This window comes from Dermacentor silvarum, chromosome 1, assembly GCF_013339745.2.
Source record: "Dermacentor silvarum isolate Dsil-2018 chromosome 1, BIME_Dsil_1.4, whole genome shotgun sequence".
NCBI lineage: Eukaryota > Metazoa > Arthropoda > Arachnida > Ixodida > Ixodidae > Dermacentor > Dermacentor silvarum.
This window is the reverse complement of record NC_051154.1, coordinates 123,509,214-123,531,888: the sequence shown is the minus strand read 5'-3', so window position 1 is coordinate 123,531,888 and position 22,675 is coordinate 123,509,214. Positions and strand designations below refer to the sequence as shown.

The window sequence follows — 22,675 nt, the reverse complement described above, 5'->3', positions numbered from 1 at the left end:
CAATGATTACCTGTAGAAGTAGACTACATTGTAGTCTTTAGAGCCTTTCTAAAAGTTGGAATATGTCTAAATTAAACTTTCGCAACGCTGCAACTGTATCGACCAAGTGTGTGCTGCGGTTATAAAAAAAAAACGTTTATCCAAGTCAGGATAATGTAATCATTCCATTCGAATGCTATTTTCTCTTGCGAGCTTCATCAGTGATACGAGTGCCACTCCACCCACGGTATCAGGATTGGCCCGCCGTGAACGGTGGATAATAAAGAAATAGAATTCAACGAAAATAATCCTTGCATTATACCGTCCTTCATTTCAATTGAAGTTTGGCCGCAGTTGAATAATGTTGGACTTGAATGCCTGTACGTTAGTGTCATCACTAAAAGGTTGTAGAGAGAACAGACGAATATTGACAAAGCACATTTCATACTTTCCCTTAACTTTGTTTAGTGCACAACTCAAAGTACCAAAAGAAAGCAAATCAAGGCACTGTCACAGGTAAACAGCATGAATGTAACAATTGCAAATACAAGAAAGAATTTTTAATAGTAAAGAAGTTTAAACAAAACAGTTCTCTTTCCTTCCCAATGTGGTGGTCAAATTGAGCCATAGCATTACTGTACCCGCTATCAATCAAGAAAATTAAATTGATGCATGCAGATTTACATAATTGATATGTTCACATTTCATATGTGCACGTGAATATTCAGCCTTCAGATGCCAGAGACTGTGGGCTAATATAGCCACGGTGGTGTTTTCAGAATTTCTGTAAAACTAGTGCAATGTTAGCCATTTCTATTCAAAGACCAAACTGAAATTTTTTTCCCCCGAGTGTTTTATTGAAATGAAAGCTTACCAGCATTTCCAGGGGCTATTTTGTTCATATAAAGCATGGTGACAACAGTGCACTAATCAGAATATCAGAATTGTTACAGGCCCTCACAAGAGAAATGTAGAAAGCCATCGCTAAGTTCCTTTAACTTTTGTCCAGACCGCATATACTTCATTAGTGCAACATGTGCAAGTATTTGTCAGGCTTTAGCTAGTGCTTCTGCATCTAAATACTATGGTAAATCTGGTGCTTCCATGAAAAGAAACTCACAATTTTAACAATTCACAACTACCCTAACACCTTCTTTTCGTCCTCAATTACTGATTGATTTAGTAATTGGGAACTTCAGTAATAGATAATTTTCAAAGTTTCAGAAAAAATTCTGACAAAAATTTTTGTCTGTTTCTTTAGAAAGCTGTCAGCTCAGAAAGCATGGTATGAAGCCTACATTCACCTAGCACAAAACAAATTTTTAATGTTACCGGTTCCAAACATGTACCAAGTGCAGCACTGATTGCACAAATCTAGGAGGCACACAGCAACAGGAGGTAGTTATCAAGTGATATCACAAGTCACTGACGCATGCAACAGTCAGCCTCCCATAGCAGTGGACTCAGGTCACAGGCCACACCATGACACTGCTGCTGAAAGCCGACTGCAGCGAGTTCTCTTCTGTGCAGTCAAACTCCCTTTCCCAATGTGCCTCGCTAGATATTTTAACAGCGAAGCTGTTTAAGCCATCCGTAAAACCGTGCTCGTCGATCGAAAAAGCCTCGCCTGCTCCTACTCCGCCAAGCTCCGTCCACCTGCCTAGACACTGCGCGCAACTGCGCCTGTGGCGGGATTGTAACGTTCGCAACGACATCACTGCGCGCCACCTGTTCTCCACTCCGCTAAGATCCGCCCACTTGCCTAGACACTGCACTCGCCTCACCGGAACCCCCGTTAGGCGGGAGCCGAGCCTGGTAACAACCAAAGTACGCGGCTTGCGTGCGCTTAGCAACGTCTTCCAGGATGTCATGCGGTAACAGATGTGGCTGGGGATGACTTGGCAGTGCTTAGCCTAGCCCAAATACGTGGCCAATACCTTGTGATAGCCAATCAATAGCTAATTGATAATCGATCAATAAATTCCGGGAAATGCTGGGGATGATTTGGTCGTGCTTAGCCTAGCCCAAAAGCCAGGACTAGCTAGGTGCCCATCAGCTCCACTGTCTCTTTAGCATTGCACCTCCAGTGCAAGCTATGCTAATGTTTTACATTTAATTTTCTACAGAAGCTGTCGAAGTAAACAAGGCATGGATGCACTCACTCAATTTCACTACAGCATAGCCTCAGTCAGAGATAATAAATGAGTGCAGGCATCCAATGAACCATGAACAAATGGCCAGACGCAATGTCATGGTAGCATGAATGTCCGAGTAGTGCACATTTCTTTGTCAATATTGACGCAAGCCAGTGCCACAATGCAGTACTCTCAAGTTGCTAGTTTTTGAAACCGCTTCTAGGTATGAGCATAGGAAAAAAAAAAACTGCTATTCCAGCTTAAGAAATGGCGTACCTGTGAGCATGAATACACTAACTAAACTGGATGAATGCAACACAATCCAAGCTTGAGACAATGAGCATACAGTAAATGGCAAGAATCCAATGAATCATAGCTGGATGGTCAGACACATGATGAAAGTACTGATGCCCAAGTAGTGCACAGTTCTTGGTTAATGCTGATGCAACTAGCCAGCACCGAGGCACAATACCGCTCTCAAGCTGCTTCTGGTTGCAGATATGAGTATCAAAAAATCTGACATCTCTTCTGCTGAACATATCTTGAAACTAACTGTGAGGTATACCGTTATTCTTTTCTTTGTTTTCTTGTTTTTGCTACATAACTAAACAATTACCAATATAGCGAACTTCCACCCTGAGCACAAGTGCATTTATGTAGCCATCACAGTGACGAAAACAAATTTGCAGACACTAAAAATAACAAACAATAGCTAACAGTTACACAATACAGCAAGTTCACACCGTGATATAGTCACAAAATTATTCATTGATCCCTTCCTCTGTTTTTCGTAGGCAGGTTGGCAAGCACCATCATCGTTCACGCACATTACAAGGTTATGACACACCCCGTGGCTATCGTACACGAGGAGATGCACTCACGAACGGTATTATACACCATACATTTAGAACACAAAACTAACAATCTCAACCTCAAAATGCGTCGATTGGTCATTTGGACCGTTAAACATTTATCAGCTCCTTACGTAAGCATGAAACGCAACTATAACACATTACTTGAGGAAAATGTGTAAGAATACGAATGCAGAAGAAAATATTCACTGCACAGCACAGGTGCCACAAAGCACAACCTTACCACATGGACAATTTAAATCATCAGCAGTTAGACTGCGCTTTGAGGGAGCTGGTTCCGCCGTTTTGTGACGCAGATTTCTGCCCCTGGCCCTTGTGCGTTCCGCGAGCTTCTGCAAGAAAAAAAAAAGAATGTAGTTCAGCCACGGCATGAAACTTACACGCCTTACAAAAGATGCACCGTAGAATATCGGCGGGTGTGGTCACAAAGTGTTGGTCACTTACTCTGGCATATTCGTCAATATCGTCCATTTCGGCAACAGTCACACTAGCACGCCTGTAAAGTCTAGCAAGCTAAGCTCCTCTAAAAGAGGCAATATTTTCTAAAATGAATACGTATACCACCGGAATGGGGACGTCAACGAATTTCACGCGAAAGTCACAAAACAGCGCTCACAACCAACGGACTACAACCGCCGCCAAAGTTCAAATGATATCCCGTCACTCGTGTTTACCATACCCATTGTTGCTGCTGCTTGAAGAGTTTCTAACGGCAGTTTTTGGTGGTACACAGTGATGTTTATGTATGTCTTACAAAATGTTGCTTTAAAAGCGCTAAAATTTTAACGTTTAAAGCATCGCATTATTTTTCTGAGAAGCATAGTGAATAATACGCGGCTAATGTGACCCTGGCTGATAAATGAAGTCGCAAAAAGATGCAGCCGAAGTCAGCCGGTTTTACTTTAATGGCGCCGCTCTGTGTGTAATTTCCTTGACGGTTGCTTATACAAAATGAACTTTCCTTCGCTGTGGTTCTTATTAATTTTTATCCAAATTTATTAATGTTGTACCGGCACTCTCCAGTGTGAAATATAGTCAATTAATTCTGCATCTGTGCGCAGAGATTGTTAATTCGTGATAACTGTTTCGGCTAAACTAAGCGATGATACTAAGGCCGATATTGTTTACTTCATCGCGAGAACATTTTTTGGTCAGGTTATGCAGCACGGCACTTCCAATGCGAGACACCAAACCGAAATCTCGTCATGCTCGAGTAAGTAAGCGATGTGATTCACGTGGGACCGCTGCTTTGCAACGATTCCGCTTGAAATATGCATGAGCTGAGAGCAAGCTCAGCATTCTCTCAGCTCCTGCATATGTGTTTCGTAACGTTAAGTTTTCAAAGGCCGTAGGTACCCGTTGTAAAATTCTACGTAATGAGAGTTGAACAGCTTAAATCGAATTTTCTACATATTGTTCGACCAAAGGGTAAGGCAGGTATTACCCTACAGTGTTGATTTTGCCGTGCAAACTTGGGCACAACGTAAACCTGACGGCGAAAAGTAGAAGCCCTGACTTCTATATTATTCTAATATGTGGAAGCGGTTGCTAGAACTATCATGTAGGCATAATAATGTTATCCAAGTCTACTAAGTGTGATCTCTTCAGTCACTAACCGATGTCTGTGCCCTACGTTTCGCCAGCCATCACACTTCGTAGACTGGAAGCGAGTGAAGGTTATCGGAGGCCCAGGAGGTGATGGTTGCATCTCGTTTATGAAGCTCTTCTGCAATCCAAATGCTGGACCTGATGGAGGAGATGGTGGAAATGGCGGTCATGTCGTTTTTGAAGGCGAGATTAATTTCTCTTTCTTTTTTCTTGGGGGGAGTGGGTTATAGTTTCCCGTGTAGGATCTTCTTTTAATGCTCGGGTTTATTTTCTGCAGCAACCAGTAATGTCAAGTCTCTGGAGCATGTAAGCTCAACCATATGTGGCAATGCTGGTCTGCGAGGATTTGGCAAGGACATGCACGGACGATGTGGGGAACACACCGTTGTTCCTGCAAGTATTCCTGTTTTTTCCTCTATGCACAAAACGGGAGCATCGTGCTTTGTAGCTGTCTGCTTTAGTGTGTATGTAGCTTAAATAATGAAGAAGGAAGCACATTTCGTTTACGCTTTTTTTTTTTTCTATGTTATTGCAGTTGCACAAGTCATACATAGTTTCTAGCCCTCCATATTCTAAAAAGTTCTCCCACTCGATACTGCACCTCAACTCAAGCAAGCAGATAGCTGTGCTTCCCCTTAATAGAAGTGGTCACAACGTTTCACTGACAACACACATTGATTTTAGTTAGCTTTAGTTTGCAGTGCATGCCAAGATCCCCACTGACAATTCTTTTGACCTTGTTTGTGTTTTTACTTGTAAATCTGTTCAATAAAGGAACATTAAGCAGTAACACCAAGTTAATTTAGCAAAGTATTTCTTTAACACTCCATTTGCATTTATTTGGCTGAAAATTTTTTATTGTTAGTGGAGCAAATGAAGGGCAAAGTGTCTCTTTTAAATTTAATGCTTGAACTGCAGCCTAATCTAAGAACTTGATGCAGTCATCACACGGTATTTTCATGCCTACAAGAAGAGGATGCAGGCCTTTAGTGAAACATGACACTACTTGTGCAATGTTTTTTTTTTTTTTAGTAAGAGCAGGTTTGTCACAGTCACACCAAGTATCAACATACCTGGATATTTTTCTCTTGCAAATTTTGTAACAGGCTTGCAGTAGTCTGTCACACTATGCTGAAAAAAAGGTAGCTTAATATTGGCACAATACCAGGACTCAATGTTGCCTAGACCACCATGTTAATGCAAGGCACATCATATAAGGAACCAGAAGTTGACCCGAGGTGCATGTTTATCAGTTCTAAGAATCCACTCACTGTTATGCCAGGCTCATTTTTAATGGCAATGACATTGTCTGGGTACATACATTTTCTTGGTTCATACATTTTTCAATGTAAACAGCAAAGCAACCTGGGAAAGTAATATGTCTTTAACTTCGATCTACTAAGCAGGGTAACGCTTATTCCTGTAATGTACTACTGTCTTATGCAGGTGCCATTAGGCACTGTGGTGTGTAATGAGGAAGAGCGCCCATTAGCTGACCTGGACACAGAAGGGAGCCGGTTCCTAGCAGCTCGTGGTGGTGCAGGTGGCCGCGGAAACCACCATTTTTTGACAAATGAGAACCGTCATCCACGTATCTGTCAGCTGGGCGCCCAGGGAGAGGCCATTGTCTACCATCTTGAAATGAAGACCATGGCTCAGGCTGGCCTGGTGAGTAGTGAGCAGTGTTTGAAAGCATAAAACACCTTAATTAAACAAGAGAATACAGTTGAACCTTGATATAATGAACTTCAATATAATGTAATTCTCTATATAACAAAGTATTTAACTTTTTATGACATCTTGGCCATAGAACACCATGTATTTTGAACCTCAATATAGCAAAGTGTGTTTGTTCACAATTTCAATACAATGAAATTTCACTGCCATTGTGAAGGAATACCAAGGCAATTAATGAAAACTTCCGTAGACGCAGATGGTCAAATGGCTGAATTACATGTGGCTGCTTGCGAATGCATTTCATAAATCGTGCCGCCCCACCGAGAGCGACCGCTGAAGCAACGGACATCATGTTCCGTATAAAGTCCAAGTGCAATAAGATCCTATTGCGCCCCACGCGCTGTATGCTTTCGTTGCTAGTGATAGAGTGATAGAGCTGAGAAGGATGGGGGCTGGATGAGCACTGTCTTCCCGTGCAAGCAAAGGGAAAAAGCAACAAGCTCGCGGTAACACAATCAAGCATGCACGAAATTGAGGAAGGAGGGGTGGGGGGAGGCAGGTTGGCGCCCATCTCCTTTTCTAGCCCTGCCGTGGCTGCGCAGGGCTGAGCGCATACGCAGCCCAGGCGCCCTGTTTTAGAGATAATCTACTGTGTGCAAAGATTTGGCGAGAGTAGATGGCGTGGCATCATGTGCTCTGTCTACCTGTGCGTTTAGTGCTGGAGGTTGCATAATCTCGAGTTTCGGAGACGCATTGAAGTGAGAGGCTGACGAAGCATTAGCTCCCCGCTGCTGGTGCTTTTCATGATAGCGTCACCCCACTGCGAGCGACACTATCAGTAGTGGGTGCAGCGTGAAAACGTAGCTGGCTACGCTTCGTACTGCCGACGTGAAGATATTGTTGACATGGCAGGAAACCGTGTTTTTCGTCCCCGACTCTCAAATTCAACAAGATTAATTTTTTTCTAATTCAAATTTGCTTTTTCCAATTACCTGATAGTTCAGAAAACTTTGCGGCCCCTTCTGTGTAAGAAAAATCCATCGGCAGCTGTACTTATTTGCATAAAAAGTCAAATTTCAATGTAAGAATATTTCGATATTGCGAAGCAAATTGCCGATTTTACCAACTTCTTTATATTGAGGTTTAACTGTACATCTATAAGAACATGCAGTGTAAATTTTTCTGATCACAACAGTGACATGTACTATAGATCAGTCAGTATGGTGTATGCTTGTGAATGACAAGAAAATGCAGGAGAGATGAAAGTGACAGACAAAAAATTTCACACTCCAACTGAAATTTTAATGAAGCAAACTTCCATTTTTGAAGAAGGTCACGTGATTCTGGAGTATGCAAACAGGCAACATAATGCCGTTACACTCTGCCAACAAAAGAAAGAACAAAGATTGTCCCAGAACAAGCTAGCCTAGAGATTTCAATGGAAAATCAAATTCACATTTATAGAGTGTATAGGTGCATGACGTTCGAAAACACAGCTTCAGATTGCCATAGAAATTAATGTTCTTGATACATCAGTCTAGACGCTTAACTTCATCTTCAACCACTTTGTCACCTATCTAGCACAGTTTTTCCAATGCCTTTATTTTGTGTGAGATGAAAGGGATGCATAATAGTATTTGTCCAAGATGTTCTTTTTGTGGCCTGGTAACATAATTGGACGTGTTCAAGGTCTTATGTAGTGTTTTTTTATTGCAATATTTTCTTCAGGTTGGCTTTCCTAATGTGGGTAAATCTACTTTGCTGCGTGCCATTACAAGAGCCCGGCCTAAAGTGGCTGCCTATCCTTTTACAACGCTGAGGCCACATGTGGGTGTTGTGAGCTATGATGATTACCTCCAGTTGGCTGGTAAGCATAGTTTTTACTGTTGTATGTACTTTCTTTGTGTTGTGACAGTGGGAATAGTATGATTAAATTAAACATTTTGTACTGATGGCAGCATGAAATATACATTGGACATGTGACGCATCACGTGACCATTGAAATAATGCTGAAGGCTCTGAAAAAGGAGCCATCTTGCACAATGCATGGTCCAGTTTGTAGAAGCCTTTATCTAGTACTTTTTTCTTTTACAATGTGTCTGCTGGCTTTATTCTAAACCCATAAGCTGGAGGGGCAGTCAGACAACGTGTCTCTGAATAAAAATAAAGCAATACCTATATGCTTGACAAAGAACTTAAAATAATAACTGGCAGCGCATTTCCAAAGTTTACTGCAAATAGTGAGTAAACAAAGGAAGTTGCACTAGGCAAAGGTTAGACTTACACAAAATGCAACATGCGCCGCAGGTCATGCAAACATCATAAACAGCAAAGAATAGTCACAATCATTGGCAACAATATTGCTAACATTCAAGCAAAATTATTTTAGAAAGATTAGAATAGATGCCAGTCTTTCCTGTTTCTGCAATATTCAAGTTTACAAACTTTGTAATGGAGTCTATGGTTATCACTTATTTTTTTTTTTTTTTTTTCAGTAATACACTACTATAAGTTCCTTATATCATCCTAACATAACACCTATGGTAGATGAAGGTAGCTGCATGGGCTTGTAGGTATGGCATCTTCTACTTTGTTGTAGGGCAGGCAGAATGAGAAGGACACAGAAAGGCATATTATACAAAACAAACAGCATCAATGGTAGACTTGTACAGTATACTTCCATTAATTCAACTCTGGTTAATTTGATTTTCCTTTATCCTGACCAAAGGTTTCAGCCAGTGCCTATGGACCAAAACGTCCATTATTTCAATCTTGAAAGGGCCTTTGCTGTATAATTAAAACTTGACTGGTCACCAGACATATATGACTGACCCCACTGCTGACTGCAATGGCTGCAGCATGTACCTTGGTGGCACTTAAGTGACAGCAAATTCTTTGAATACACATTATCCCTGGCCAAAACCGTCGGCTTTCAGTCTGCCTTCAGCCAATTTCAATGTGAGAGCAGCAGTTCACAAGGAATGATTACTGTATTTACCCCAATTCTAAGGCGTGCCTTTTTTCTAATTGGTCTGAAAATTGCCCGCACATTACTGTTGCATACAAAACCGAAACCATGTTTGCAACGTTGGCAACAACCTGCTGCCAGAGCCAGCGTCGGTGCCATTGTCACCTAAGATGGTGGCAGAACAAGTGTTTGCACATGATGGCAACAACAACACGCTGCTTTCAGGGTTTATTAAATTAAAAAAGCTTGTTCAAAAGATGAGTTATTTTAAACGCTAAGCCAGTGGCAACTGAGTCACATCACGTGTTTTCAGCATTTGAAGACTTGCATGTGTCGCAGGATGAACTGATGAGGCGGTTAATCTAGGCGTGGGCCATCATCTCATTTGCGATTGTAGTGGTGTGATTTAAGAAATGGCAAATGTCAAACGCAATGAACTAGAAGGAGGGCAACATGTCCTTCATAGACAGCAGTAAAAATTTGTTTGAGAATAACAATGGACAATAAGAGTAAATAGATTTCCATTCTGTCAGTGTAGACTCCGCAGGTTTCATCCAATTTCTGATTCATACTACATTTTGTATGTGTGCGTGCATACGTGCACACGCACGCATACACAAAATGCAGCAGTGGTGTGTTCTAACATTTTTTTTCTGCCTCTTCTTTTAATTCAAGCCGCCGGGTGATTCTATGAATTTCTTTGGTCTCATTAAGGTCAAATTAACGGAAGTTGACTGTAATAAAACCGTGTTACCTGGCCCTCACAAGATGGGTAAAATTTAACTTGATTGTGTCTGGAGTAAGTGCGCCTCTGCTCCTCTAGCCCAGCTGTGCGCCGCCACACCCTATCTTGGAGGTAATGTTCGGCAAGCCGAGATGGCTGGTGGCTGCATGTGTGCTGCCTTCAAGCACATGTAGTGCTGCAGGTTGTGTAATCACAAGTTTCGGAGATGCATTGAAGTGAGAGGCAGCAGAAGCGTTCGCTCCCCTTAGTTTGCACTTTTAATCATGCCATCGTTGCAACAGTATGTGTTTGCAGTCGTCAAGCCAGATCGGTTCATGTTTGCCTGTACGTGCGTGACACTATGCGTGCTAATTTAATTAGTAAGCGAATCTTTACTGCAATTATATGGCAGATAAAACTATGAACTTTGTGCAGTTGTGCAATCACCTTGCTATCGCTATCAATTTTTCGCCTTTCGGGTGAAACACTTTTTTTTTATGCAGCATAGAAATATGCTGCCATTGACAAAAGCAACTTTATTCTGAAATTGATTTATTAACAAAAGCTGCCTTATCCTGAAATTCATTTTTTCTTGATTTTCAGGACTTGATTCCTGCATCCCCCCTTAGAGGACAATGTGCCTCTGTAGCTCTGTGTGTTGGGGAAGGGGTTGTTTTAGATTTTTCTGCACCTCCTGTCATGCTAAAGATATATGACTGCATAAAAACATAGAACTTCCAATAAGCAAAAACACATTGAAAAGAGAACTGGACCAGGCAGCCCAAAAAGCTGCTTCTCGTGAAGTAAATGGTGATGTTGGAACATGCATGCACCGGGAAGAGAGGCATCTGTGCTTATATCTTGAAAAATTATGTTGAGCTGTGAGGCCTAAATTTGTTTTGTAAAATGAATCTTCATGGTGGGGAAAAAAGACAAAGAATGCTTCATGAAGGTTTATTTTGCTGAAACCCTAATGGCCAGCATTTAGGTTGAACACAGTCACTCATGATGACTTGAGTTCTGCCGACTTGGCTTAGACAGCATCACAAAATGCCCCCCCCCCCCCCCCCCCCTCTGCCTGCACTGTTGCTTCCATGTAATATCACATGCTGGTAGTGCAGTGTGCTAGCACAAGATTTTTTTTAATGAGGACTAATGTTCTGTGGTGTGTATGGCAATTTCTAAATTATTTTTTGTGGAAAAACTATGCAATTATCATTAACATTTTTTAGTGCACGTGACCAAAATGCATTGTGGAGAATTGGGTGATACAAATTTTGTTGAAATCTGGAGCTTTAAAAATTGCTAGGTTTTCCCTTGGATGGTAATGTAACCTTTCACAATCTGCTGGTATGCATAACCACTTGTCATTATTTTGGCCTGGGCTAGTTGTGTCAAATGACTGAAACAGGCAGTGCCTGATTATTTTGTCTTCAGTAATGAAAAATAACGATAATAAAAAAGCATAATGCCACCCAATTTAAAAGTGAGAAAACTTCTAGTGGCACTGTTATACAGGAAATCAGACAAAACATGCAGGTGAATTTCTGGTAATTTGTATGTCCAGTTGCTGATCTTCCAGGACTGGTGGAAGGGGCCCACAAAAATCGAGGCCTGGGCCATGCTTTCTTGCGGCACACAGAGCGATGTGGCTGCCTCCTTTTTGTCGTAGACCTGCAGTGCCCTGACCCAGCGAGTCAGTACACTGTGCTTCTCTCGGAGCTGGAGCTCTATCGTCAGGCAAGATTATTTTCAGCCCTCGTGTTTACACTAGTTCATAGCGCATGTGATTGGTTGCTAGCACAATCCAAGAGAAGAGGAGACAGATGTGGTGGTAAATGGCAGAGTAGTGAGTTGTCACCATTATTCTCTTTGTTGCCTTGAGTTCTAGAAGCTTCTGCTGCACACCATACTCTGCAAGCTACTGAATGGACCAAAAGTCATTGTAATGTCAGCTGTTTGGTGATCATAATATTTTGGCACATAACAGGTTTTTTCCATAATAGGATTACAATATGTGTCTTTAGGGAGATTCTTTGCAAAAATATAGAAGCGGACATGTTGGAGCTGTAGAAAAAAAAAAAGTGGCAAGCTTGTAGCTCACAGTACGTATCCAGTTATATCTTGCATGATTCTGTAAAAAAGTTACTTTCTTTTTTTTTTTTAACAGCCTTTATTAATAGCACTACACCAGGATATCATATTAATGAAAACTAATTAATCTCCTATTGTAGATATCGCATTTCTGTCACATCACCTGGATTACTTGAAGAGTTAGACACTACTTGCAAGACAAATTGTAAAGTTAGCGAACTAACAAAATTTTACTAAGTAACTTTGTAATTAATTAGAGTACATGTCACAATTGTGGAATTGAAGCATACCAGTAATGAAGTACTAATATTCATTTAGCAAAAATGCTGTGCTTAGCACCGGTTTTGAGAAGTACATCCTGAATAGCTATGCCAAAATGCATTGATGTTCCAGTTAACGTTTATCGGCATTCCATTTCCCTCAGTTTACGGTGTTAGCTACCGTATTTTCCAGACTATAGTCTGCGGACTATACAAGTTTGAAAGATTTTGCAGGGTGCAAACTATACTTGATTTTATTTCTTAAGATGGGAGGCACGATTGAACATAACGAGGCCAGACTGCGCCTGCAAACTTTTCCCTTGCTAATTCACATAACAAAATCAGTTCTGCAATGGTCATTGCTGCGCTTGAGCAATATTTCTAGCTCATTCTGGCAGCTCAGGATATTGTTAGGGTATATGAAATATGTGCCATAATATATGAAACAGCGTGACATTATGCAAGCAAATGCTGCACCTTCACAGCATTGGTCAAGCTCAGTGTAGTCTACCACGCGCAAGAACTAAAGATTATGAAGGTGATTAAGACATCGAGGAGCCGTTTGTCAAATCTGACATGCTTTACTTGTTTTGTTCTGGCGGCCCCGACAAAACTAATTTTGAGAGTGTTTAGTATTGACTCCTAAATACAGTCTAATAAAGTACCCAGGCTTTTACTGGTTGATAATAAAATTCTTGCTTACCTTGTGGTCTCCGTCTTGTGGTGCTCCGCCAGGAGTCACCCAGACCACCCCGCGGTTCGAGTATCCAAGCCCTCAGGGCGACGATCAGCTCAGCAGCGTGTGCCCGAAACGAATGCTCGTTCATTCTCCACTGGGAGCAAGACGGAGCGCTGCCAGAAGACCCAGTGTACAAGGAAGGTGTTTATTATATGACTACCTTGGCGTTGTCAAACTGTTACACCCTGTCTGCATGGCACGCATGAGCTAGAGCTCTTGCAATTCAAGGACGGCACAGCAGTGTCATGGAATGCTGTAACACGCCACTATATGGCAGGATGGCACCCAACAACCGTGCTACCTGGGCAATGTTCCTTCAGCTCAATATAGCCTCCGAGGACATCCCTGCGCAGTACGACCATGTATGTGAAGTGAGCCACGTCTCTTTGTTGTAGCCTCTAGAACAGGACCAGTGAATAGGTGTACAACCGCCTCAAGTTGACCCTCGGCGGGGCCAGCCAGTTAAAGGGCTGACCGGGAGAATCGGAATTAAATTCTTCTTTCTGGGGTTTTACGTGCCAAAACCAGTTCTGATTATGAGGCACGCCATAGTGGAGGGCTCTGGAATAATATTGACCACCTGGGGGTGCACTACAACGGAAGCACACGGGCGTTTTTGCATTTCGCCTCCATCGAAATGCGGCCGCCGGGGCCGGGATTCGATCCCACGACCTCGTGCTCAGCAGCACAATGCCTTAGCTGACTGAGCCACCCCGGCGGGTGGAATCGGAATTAAACACGCACCATTTCGCCATCCAAGAGTTTCTCCCCACACTCCTGCTTTCACGGTCGGCTTGAGCCACCAAGAGAGAGGGGACACGAGTTCCCACCTAAACAGACCAATCAAGTGAGCCCCCTGGTCTACTTGGGGACGGACAGCAGGAAATTTTTGACGGTCCCACTGCTGTATGGTGCCCTCAGAGCAGAGAGAAAGAGGGAAAGCGGCGGCCTGCAGGCACCAAGTTTGAGGGCGACTTTGCCGTGATGTGGTCCCTATGCCTAAAACGTGCTGCGCTGTGGCACCACGACGAAATGGAGAAACGCAATCCCCACAACCATCTGTTTACTGGTTGCAGACAAGCTGAAACACCCAAGTTTCTGTTCAAGTTCGTTCCTGTGGTTGCGGACTATCAAGGAGGAGGAATAAACTTTATTTAGAGAAATGAGCAGACGGTAAGATCGTCCTAGGTGGGCGGCATCCCTAATCCAGGATGCCGTGGGCCTGAGCTGATAGCTTGGCCCTGCTCACCAGGCGATGCTGGTCTTCAGGGCTGGGGCTTGTCAGCTGGGCCTCCCACTGCTCGACGGTTGGTCCGGTGATGGGTTTTGTCGACATTCCCATACCATGTGGTAGAGGGTATTGGGCGCAGAGCAGAAGAAAAACTTATTTTAAGCCGAAATTGGCCTCTGCGGACTGTACACCGGGTGTGGACTGTAATTTGGAAAACACGGTAGTATATCAGTGCATTTCACCATATTATTGCCTCAAAATACACTTTTTTTTTTTTTTTTGAAACTATTAAGTGGCATACAGATTCACTTGCCACACATTTTGCAACAAATGCCTCATGACAAGGGCTAGTCTCAGGGTTACCAAATTTTGGATATGCTTTCAGTATTGGTGGTCTTCAGTTCTGCTGGTTAATAATTCAAGATTACCAAGTAGCTTATAACTAATAAGTTCATCACTGATCATAAGCAAATTTATGTCCACCAACAAAAATAATTCTTTGCAGTCCATGCAGATACACCTGGTGTAGTGTGATAAAGGGTTTGGTTTTATAACACCCAGGTTTGTTCAGTTTCTGCATTGCTTGGCCATAGAGCCACTGCATAGTTGAATGTTCCGGTGGACTAAAGCAGCACTGGCATCCACTTCTGTTCTGATGTAGGAGCCACACGCTGTAAGCTCTTAGAATTTTGAACAGCACAATATTCATATGTGGTATAATGGTTCAAATATTTTTACCTGGTCTGCTCAGAAACTACGATTATGCACTGAAAGTTGTGAAGTGCTTTTCAGGGAGTGTTATATAGCAAGAATTTTACAGTGAAGCTGTTAACCCTTTATTGACGAGTGTTGCCTACAGGCAACATACCAGAAAAAAAAAAAAAAATTCTTGCCGAATTTCAGTATTGAGTACGAAGTTTCTGGCTAAATATCTTCGGCTAACACTGAATGACACGCAGCAAGCGTCATTTGTTGGTTTAGAGCAGGGACACTGGACGAGGAAGAAGTTTGGCACGTGACTCACTGTCTTTTGAAAGCAAGGTCAGAGGAGACAGGCCGATGCAAGATATCCAGCTGCAGTGGTGTCACACATGTGATATAAAGCAAATGAAATGTACTCCTATGGTTCACATATGATGAGAGCTGTCTATACAAATTGAAAACGAAGCCTTAGGTGGCTTGGGGTGAAGCCCACTTCCAGTTTACTGCCTGGGGTTTTCCCCCATTGCTGAAAAACTTTCCGCAAGAGGTTTTTTTCTTCTTGTTGATTATGCTTATTCTTAATGTGTTTTGCACATTTAGATATAAAATGATCATATTTTTCTGGGTATTTATATTTTTCATGCTTAAAGGGTTAAGGGGAGTTCTGCAATAGTTTTCATGCAGGAGCGGTGAAAGCTGATGGTGGTGTGCGGTGGTGTGGTCGTTATCAAATGAAAATAAAAAAACAGCCAACAATGCAGCCTGCATGGGAGCCCTAAATTAGCTTTAAAACATAATAGACAACTTCTTCACGTAGTTTATCTTGGCTAGGTATTCTTGATTTTTGTTTCTCACATCGCGCTTCACTAGCTCCACATTAAAGGTCAGCTAGGAGGAGCTCAAATCCGCAAACGTTTTGCGATTATTGCGGCTGGGCCTTCTGGCTAAAATTAATTTTAGTATATCTTGTTCTTACAAGTTCATGCCGTGTCATACCGTTTTCATTTTTAATGATATATCAGGAACAATTCAAGTTCCTGTACAAAACTCTGATAGAATAAAGCATATGAAAAGGATCGGATATAGCGGAGGAATTGCACCGGATATAGTGAAGTGCATGCAAAGACGTGGGTAGATTTTGGACAGTGGCAGACCAGATCCCTAGGGCTTACAAAGGGTGTGAGAACTTCCTTGTAAAGCTTCGCTGTCTTTGATGTACGAGTTGCTTGGATTAATAGACATCTGATATACATCTTGAAAATACACTCGAACCTCGCTGTAATGAAGTTGAAGGGGGAGCCAAATTATGTCTTTATATCCATTACTTCATTATATCCATCATTGCCCCTTTAGTGCAATATATGTCCACTGGGGTGCACAATTGTAAACATGGAAATAAGAAGACAGCTTTGCAGCTTGCAGAACCGCTACACAGCCACGTGTGTGATGAAATTTTAATAAAACAACGAAAGAACCTTTGGCACTGTGCCACTGCGATCTTGTATTGCCAATGCGATCTTGGAGGCCACGCCCAACTGCCAGACTGCGTGGCGTGCCAGAGAGAGAGAGAAGTGATAATCTTTCGCACCACTGCTCAGAGTGTGCATATACAGTAAAAGCTCGATAATACGAATCTCACGGGGTCACGAAAAATATTCGTATTAGCCGGAATTCGTATCATCGAAACACAATTAAAACTACTGTCGAATCTCGATAATTCGAACTCGAAGGGGCCCGAAAATTTGTTCGAATTAAAAGGACGTATTTTTGAAGTATTCGTGCACCATAGCACGATGCACGAACGGTGCGAGTCGTGAAATATCGCGGCGCGCAAGCGCATAGCAAGCGCGGGCCACGAAACTGCGCACGCCGGCTAACGGTTGCTTCCCGATAACGACAGAAAACAAAGCTTCAGGGAGCGAGCGGGCGGCGCCGGCACACGGGTGCGCGCGGAGACCGTCGAAGGTGAGGGAGGAGGGCGGCAGGGAAGCCGATTTGGCCGCGTCAACTCCGCCGCTTCGGTGGCTCCCCTCGCCCTCCCTCTCAACTCCCTCGTAGCTCTCTAACCTTCGACTCCGTGCGCACATCTCCGTGCGCGCCCGCCGCCGTGCTGGCGCCAGCTTATTTTAGCCGCCCCCTGAAGTTTCGTTTTCTGCCGTTATCGAGAAGCGAGCGTTTGCGGGCGTGGAAGTTTCGTTGGCCCGACTGTGCCTCCGCCGCTGCTTCCCTCTGCGCTGCTGCCGCAGCGTGCAAGGTCAACATGTGACTAGAAAATAGAGAGGGGTTCACTGCCATTTTATCCGCGTGGCTGAGACGGACGTCGGCACTATTGTGTGCTAGAATACGGTTGTCTAGAACACTCTAGTCGGCACGTACACGCTTGTTCCGGCACGATGCAGAAACGGCGACCTTGCAATTTGAGAGAGGGTGAAATTTCCGCCGCGGGTTTTTTTTTTTTTTCTTTTTTTTTTCCCCCGTTCCTTCGCGCGCGGCATTGAGGGGTCTCTCCTGAGCTTTTGCTCTATGGCGGTGTCGTAGCAATGCCGGTCGGAGGCGCCGCCGCGTGATTTGGCGCGCTGCTAAGAGCATTGTCGGTGCGCGGTATGTTCGAAATAAGCGCATTCGAATTCGCTTGCTTCGCGTTGACGTTGAACGAAAGCACGTTTTTCATGATAGTCTCGCTGTGCAACAATTGTGCTCAGTGTTGACGTTGCGAGGCCTAGCTCCTTAGCCAACTCCGTCCGCTTCCTCTTGGGATCCTCATCGACCTTTCGAAGAATGTCTAATTTCTCTTTAAAGGAGAGTGCTTTCCGCTTGCTAGACACAGCTCGCTGCGACTAGGCAAAATGGCGCAAACACGAAGAACGCGGCCCGAAGCGCAGCAGCCACTCCATCTGACGGCTCGCAGAAAAGGAGAAGTACAAAAGCACCAAAAGCGCCACCGCTTCAAACTCGTCGCGCCCAGTCGCGGAGTCCGCGCTGTCCAGCGCTGCGCCTCCGCACCAAAAGAGAAGGAGAGAAAGCGCGTGACTGCGCGCTGTTCTCTTTCGCGGTCGTCGGTGGGGCGGCGTTTATTCGTATCAACCGACGCAGGCTGAAAATCGATTCGTAACAACCGTTCCCTAGCACGTTGCAAAATAATGGGGCTCGGCCGGGACCACAGAAAAATTCGTATCATCCGGAAATTTGTATTAGCCGTGATCGTATCATCGAGCTTTTACTGTACATGGAAGAAGCATGCCAGAGCGGAAAGGCGACACAAGAAATTTGGGGCTGTATTCTGAAACATTCCACTTCGGCGATAGTTCGCCTTTTGCCTTTAAGCGCGCACTGATTGGCTGGTTGAGCAAAACCGGAAAATAAGTCACGCCATCTAGTAGTTCCGGTGCACGTCATTTTGACGTCACGGTGTCATTGGGCGATCCCGACATATATTGAATAAACGAACACGCCTGTGTCGTACTGCGGCTGATACATTCGAAAACAACACACCTGAGCCGCTCTGCACTCGCACGGTGCGCTCTCTCGTGTGTTGCAAAGCGTTCGAGCGCGCGTGTTGGTAGTGCATGCTGACGTCAAGGGTAAGCAGCCGGTTGATTTACTGAACGAAACTATCGCCGAAGTGGAACGTTTCAGAATACAGCCCTTGTTTGGACCTTTCCATCACGTCACATGTGCACAATGCCCTCTGGAGCTCCCTGGGCGTCGCCACAATACCCTCTTGACAGCTGTAATTATCTGTGACCCCCCCACAAAATCATTGCAGAAATTGCAGTGCTTACCTTTCTACTAATGTGCAACAGTCCAGTAGAGAGGTAGATGGAACGTTAGAAAGGAGATAGGGAGAAGAGGCAGAAAATGGGTAGAGCCAATGCAGCCACAAAACGAGTGAATGACAGCCTTACCACTCTTCACTCGCAGTTCCCATACATGGGGCAGGGCGGGAGAGGGAAAAGGCGAGGAAATGCTACACGAGAGCGGTTGCGAACAAACTGTATAAGTTTAAGTTCAAGGTACAGTCCAGTACGTTTCTGCTATTTCTGAAAAATAAACACCATGCAAACTTGCCAAGCAGACAACTGAAGCATGGCATGCAGTCGCAAAGCTGCATTAAAGCATCTTAGCATCTAGGCGAAACAACAGAAGCGGTTGCATGTCAGATCAACACTTCTGTGCCCGCTGTGGTAGCTTTGTGACTATGGCATTGCTCAAGGTCGCGGGTTTGATCCGGATCCCAGCAGCCACATTTCGATGGGGGCGAAATAACAAAAACGCCCATGTACGTACATTTAGGTGCTTGTTAAAGAACCTGAGGGGGTCAAATTAATCCGTAGTCCACCACTACGGTGCCTCATAATCAGATTGTGGTTTTGGCATGTACAGCCCCATAATTCAATTAAAGTTTGACACTTCTGCCACAATGCGATGTGCCGTGCGAGGCAATGACAATGCTAACCTTCTCGGAGGTTATGGACTATGGTGCAGTACAATGCCTCAAGCAAAATTTCTCGCTTTGTCTTCTGTGTACTACGCAGACAAACGGCAGTGGTGCATGCAAGGTAATGTTTAACATCAACTCACCACTCTCGTATTGGGCTAAACGCTTAAGAAATCAAACATTCACCATCAACATCACCTCCAATTATTGGGAATCAATGCAGACAGTGCAGAAAGCTTCACTTACATCAAATCCCACAGTGCGTGTGATCTGCATGAGTTTTGTTTCTGTGTCTGATGTGATAAATTCTGAAAAACATTTTATGTTTTCGAAATCTTCGTGAGTTTGCACAAAACAGTTGCACAAGTAAAAGCGGGGTAAAAAATGTTCCTAACATGTCTTGCTTTCAGGGGTTTACTGATGGTGCCCATGCTGTGATTGCCAACAAGGTCGACGTGCCAGGCGCACTTGACCGCCTAGAAACCCTGCGAAAAGAAATTGGTGGACGCTATCCCCTGTTTCCAGTGTCTGCAAAATATGGCACGAACCTTTTAGATGTCTTGAAGTACATCAGGAGTACGTACGATGCTACTACACAACAAAATAAGTCTTCTTGAGTATTTGTACAGTGCAGTAATAAACTATTTTTACGTAATTATTATGATAGTGTCTCTTCTGCGCCGTAGTGTCATTTGGCAGCATGAGTGGTCTCTAGTGAACTGTGTGCATGTTGGATTTGCTTCAGCAAGTTTAGAAGTTTAATAAATGCATTTTGAAAATGTTGAACATCTTTACTTTTGTACTTTAACATCACTGAAAAACTCAGACCCTTGAGAATAGGACTGTCATGTTTCTGAAAATAGAGGATGCTGATAAAATGCACAGCAAGATAGATAGGCTGACACAAGTAAAATTTGCTATCCACTCGATTCTAGCATGATGCTACAAAATAACTGATAGATCTTTTCTTAAAAAGAAAGCTCTGTAGTTAAAGAATTTGCAGTGGTCTGGGAATCGAACCCCCACTACTACCACCCGATGGCAGTGGCAACTTTTTCTTTCAAAGCAATGTCTGACCGATACTAGTGAGGACATAAGCCCAAATTAATTTTGTACTATTCATAAGTATCTTTGTAAAATGGTAGACTATATTAGCTAGTATATAGCCCTTCCTGACAAAAATATGCACGTGTTAAATAGCAGCATCACAGTGTACAGCAAAAAAGATGACTGATGGGCTCATGGCATGGAATAGCAGATGGGTAGATTGTATGGCATGGTACGGTGGAAGACAGTTGAGATCCCTTTGTTGAGATATGGGTTAGATTAAAGGCCCCAGTTGACAACTTTTTCTTTTCTGCCAAAACACACAAACCACCTGAGTAATCATGGCAGGGTGGCAGGGATCAGTCACTTGCTGTATGCAAGTATGTGCAAGAAAGTGAATGCTGTGAAACACAGATGCCACATGGATCTGATGGGAACCACAGAGAACAGTTTGTACCATGTATGGAAGGAGTGGTGTATTTCAGTTCATTTACCTGCAAGAAAGAGCGCATCACACGGATCAGCAGATGTATTAAAGTTCCTCTTACCATGTCCCATCAGAAATTTTGGTTATACACTGAAAGTTGTAAAACATCTTCCAGGGAGTATTCTGTCGCAAGAATTTCTGAAAAGGGTTTAGCATATAGATAGCGTTATACTAGTGGAGATAGAAACAAATGAAATGTTTAGATGCAGTGATGCAAGTAGGTGAGCTATCCTCTCACAGCAGAGACTCCCTCTCATTGCGTCAACCTGCATCCACAAATGACACTGCTCCCCCATCTTATCTGAGTTGAGGACCCGTGAGTCCTGCCTCCCCCCCCCCCCTTTTTTTTTTTACTTTGTTTCCCTTTCTTGCAGTGCAGTGCATTTCTGGTGGCAGTATTGCACACTCAGAGTTTCACAGGAATTTCCAACTGTTTGCAGCATTGCTACTCGATAGCTGTGTGCTGCAGGTATGATGTGTGACATGGAGGCACGAGTTGTGACGTCTCTGCTGGGGAAGAGGGGCGGCAAGGGCGAGGATACAAGCTTTTCTAGGGGAAGAACACATGGACGTTTGTTTGAATTTTCAGGTGTTTTTGGAGCGTACATTGATGTAATACTTTGCAGACACAATCGTCACATCATAATCTATGCACTGCACTTATTTGCACTCCCCAAGTCTGGTGAGGGGCCCTTTAATGAAGAGTTAAGGGAACACCAGATAATTTCGGCACACTTGTTGCAACAGGTCATCTTAATGCACATTGTGCATGCTGCAGATGTAAACTTTTGTTCCGTAACATGGAAATGTAAACCAAGAATGCTGTTTAGCTGACTAGAGAAATATAGATGCCATTGAGATAAAAGTATGAGCTGCCCATTCAAAAACGAAACCCTGTTTCTTTCTCAATAGCAGCCCGTGACTCATAGTTTGCTTGGTTGTAGTATTCCGTGTTCTTTCTCCCTTCCTGCTGTGCGACGGTATTGATAGTGATCATCTGCAATAAATTCTCAGTTGTTACTAGTGCCATGTCTGTCTCCTCTGTCATCTTGCATATTCTGGTTATGCTATACTGTACATAAAGAACACAGCAGCTCATTTTTAACTGGCTGGATGTGATATGGTACTACAATGCAAGAAAGTTTTTTCACACTTTCACAACTCCAACATTAAATGGTTGTTTATTACTCTACAGCTCATTAAAAAAAGTTCACTACACAGAATTGTTCAAGGGAGTCACTAACTGTGTTTGCACAGAAACCCCTCCATAGACCTAATATGAACACACTCGTGGCACTAAATTGAAGAAATATAAGTCTCTGTGACACAATGCAAAATGAGTTGGAGAAGGAAGTGCCTTTATGAGAAAACATATAGAAAGTAAAAAATTGCACACCACCTTAAACACAGGGTTTGTAAATGGTATAATGTTTAGGAGGTTAAGAGGACCGGTACATGTTATTATTCACTCGGCTGTTACAAGGCTTTCAGCAGCTGCTAGTTCTGTTGATGTCTCTGCTACTATGTTTACAAAAATGGCCTAAGTAAACTTCACTACATATTTTACCGAATAAGCACAAGTAAAAAGATTTGCTACCTTATGTAAATAACAGCAGCAATGCCTAGTATCTGATGAATTGCAAACCTATATGCAGGTCATGAATGTGGAAATAAAAGTGAAATTGGGGAACAATAAAATGAGACATAAAGCAGT

The 22,675-nt window shown here is 43.3% G+C and overlaps 2 protein-coding genes across 2 annotated transcripts in view; one reads left to right on the top strand and one right to left on the bottom strand.

Annotated features, from left to right (window-relative positions):
• Positions 1-4,699, bottom strand: part of LOC119435973 (anillin-like) — an 87,057-nt gene extending 82,358 nt beyond the window's left edge. Inside the window, 2 exon segments of the mRNA XM_049673109.1 lie at positions 3,210-3,318; positions 4,603-4,699. The gene's annotated coding sequence lies outside the window, so the exon portion shown is untranslated.
• Positions 3,869-20,082, top strand: LOC119435974 (mitochondrial ribosome-associated GTPase 2). The gene is made up of 7 exons (XM_037702694.2): positions 3,869-4,199; positions 4,630-4,777; positions 4,872-4,987; positions 6,041-6,262; positions 8,000-8,138; positions 11,531-11,703; positions 19,838-20,082. Exons 1-7 carry the CDS (start codon positions 4,089-4,091, stop codon positions 20,042-20,044), a joined length of 1,116 nt encoding a protein of 371 aa, XP_037558622.1. The 5' UTR covers positions 3,869-4,088; the 3' UTR covers positions 20,045-20,082.
• The last annotated feature ends 2,593 nt before the right edge of the window (positions 20,083-22,675 follow it).

What these genes read in the sequence shown, in the direction of transcription:
- LOC119435974 (XM_037702694.2), top strand. Translation starts at nt 4,089, where the DNA reads ATGATACTAAGGCCGATATTGTTTACTTCATCGCGAGAACATTTTTTG. An exon ending in CGGTCATGTCGTTTTTGAAG is followed by an intron (nt 4,778 to 4,871) that starts GCGAGATTAATT and finishes TATTTTCTGCAG; the next exon opens with CAACCAGTAATGTCAAGTCT. An exon ending in AGCTGGAGCTCTATCGTCAG is followed by an intron (nt 11,704 to 19,837) that starts GCAAGATTATTT and finishes TCTTGCTTTCAG; the next exon opens with GGGTTTACTGATGGTGCCCA.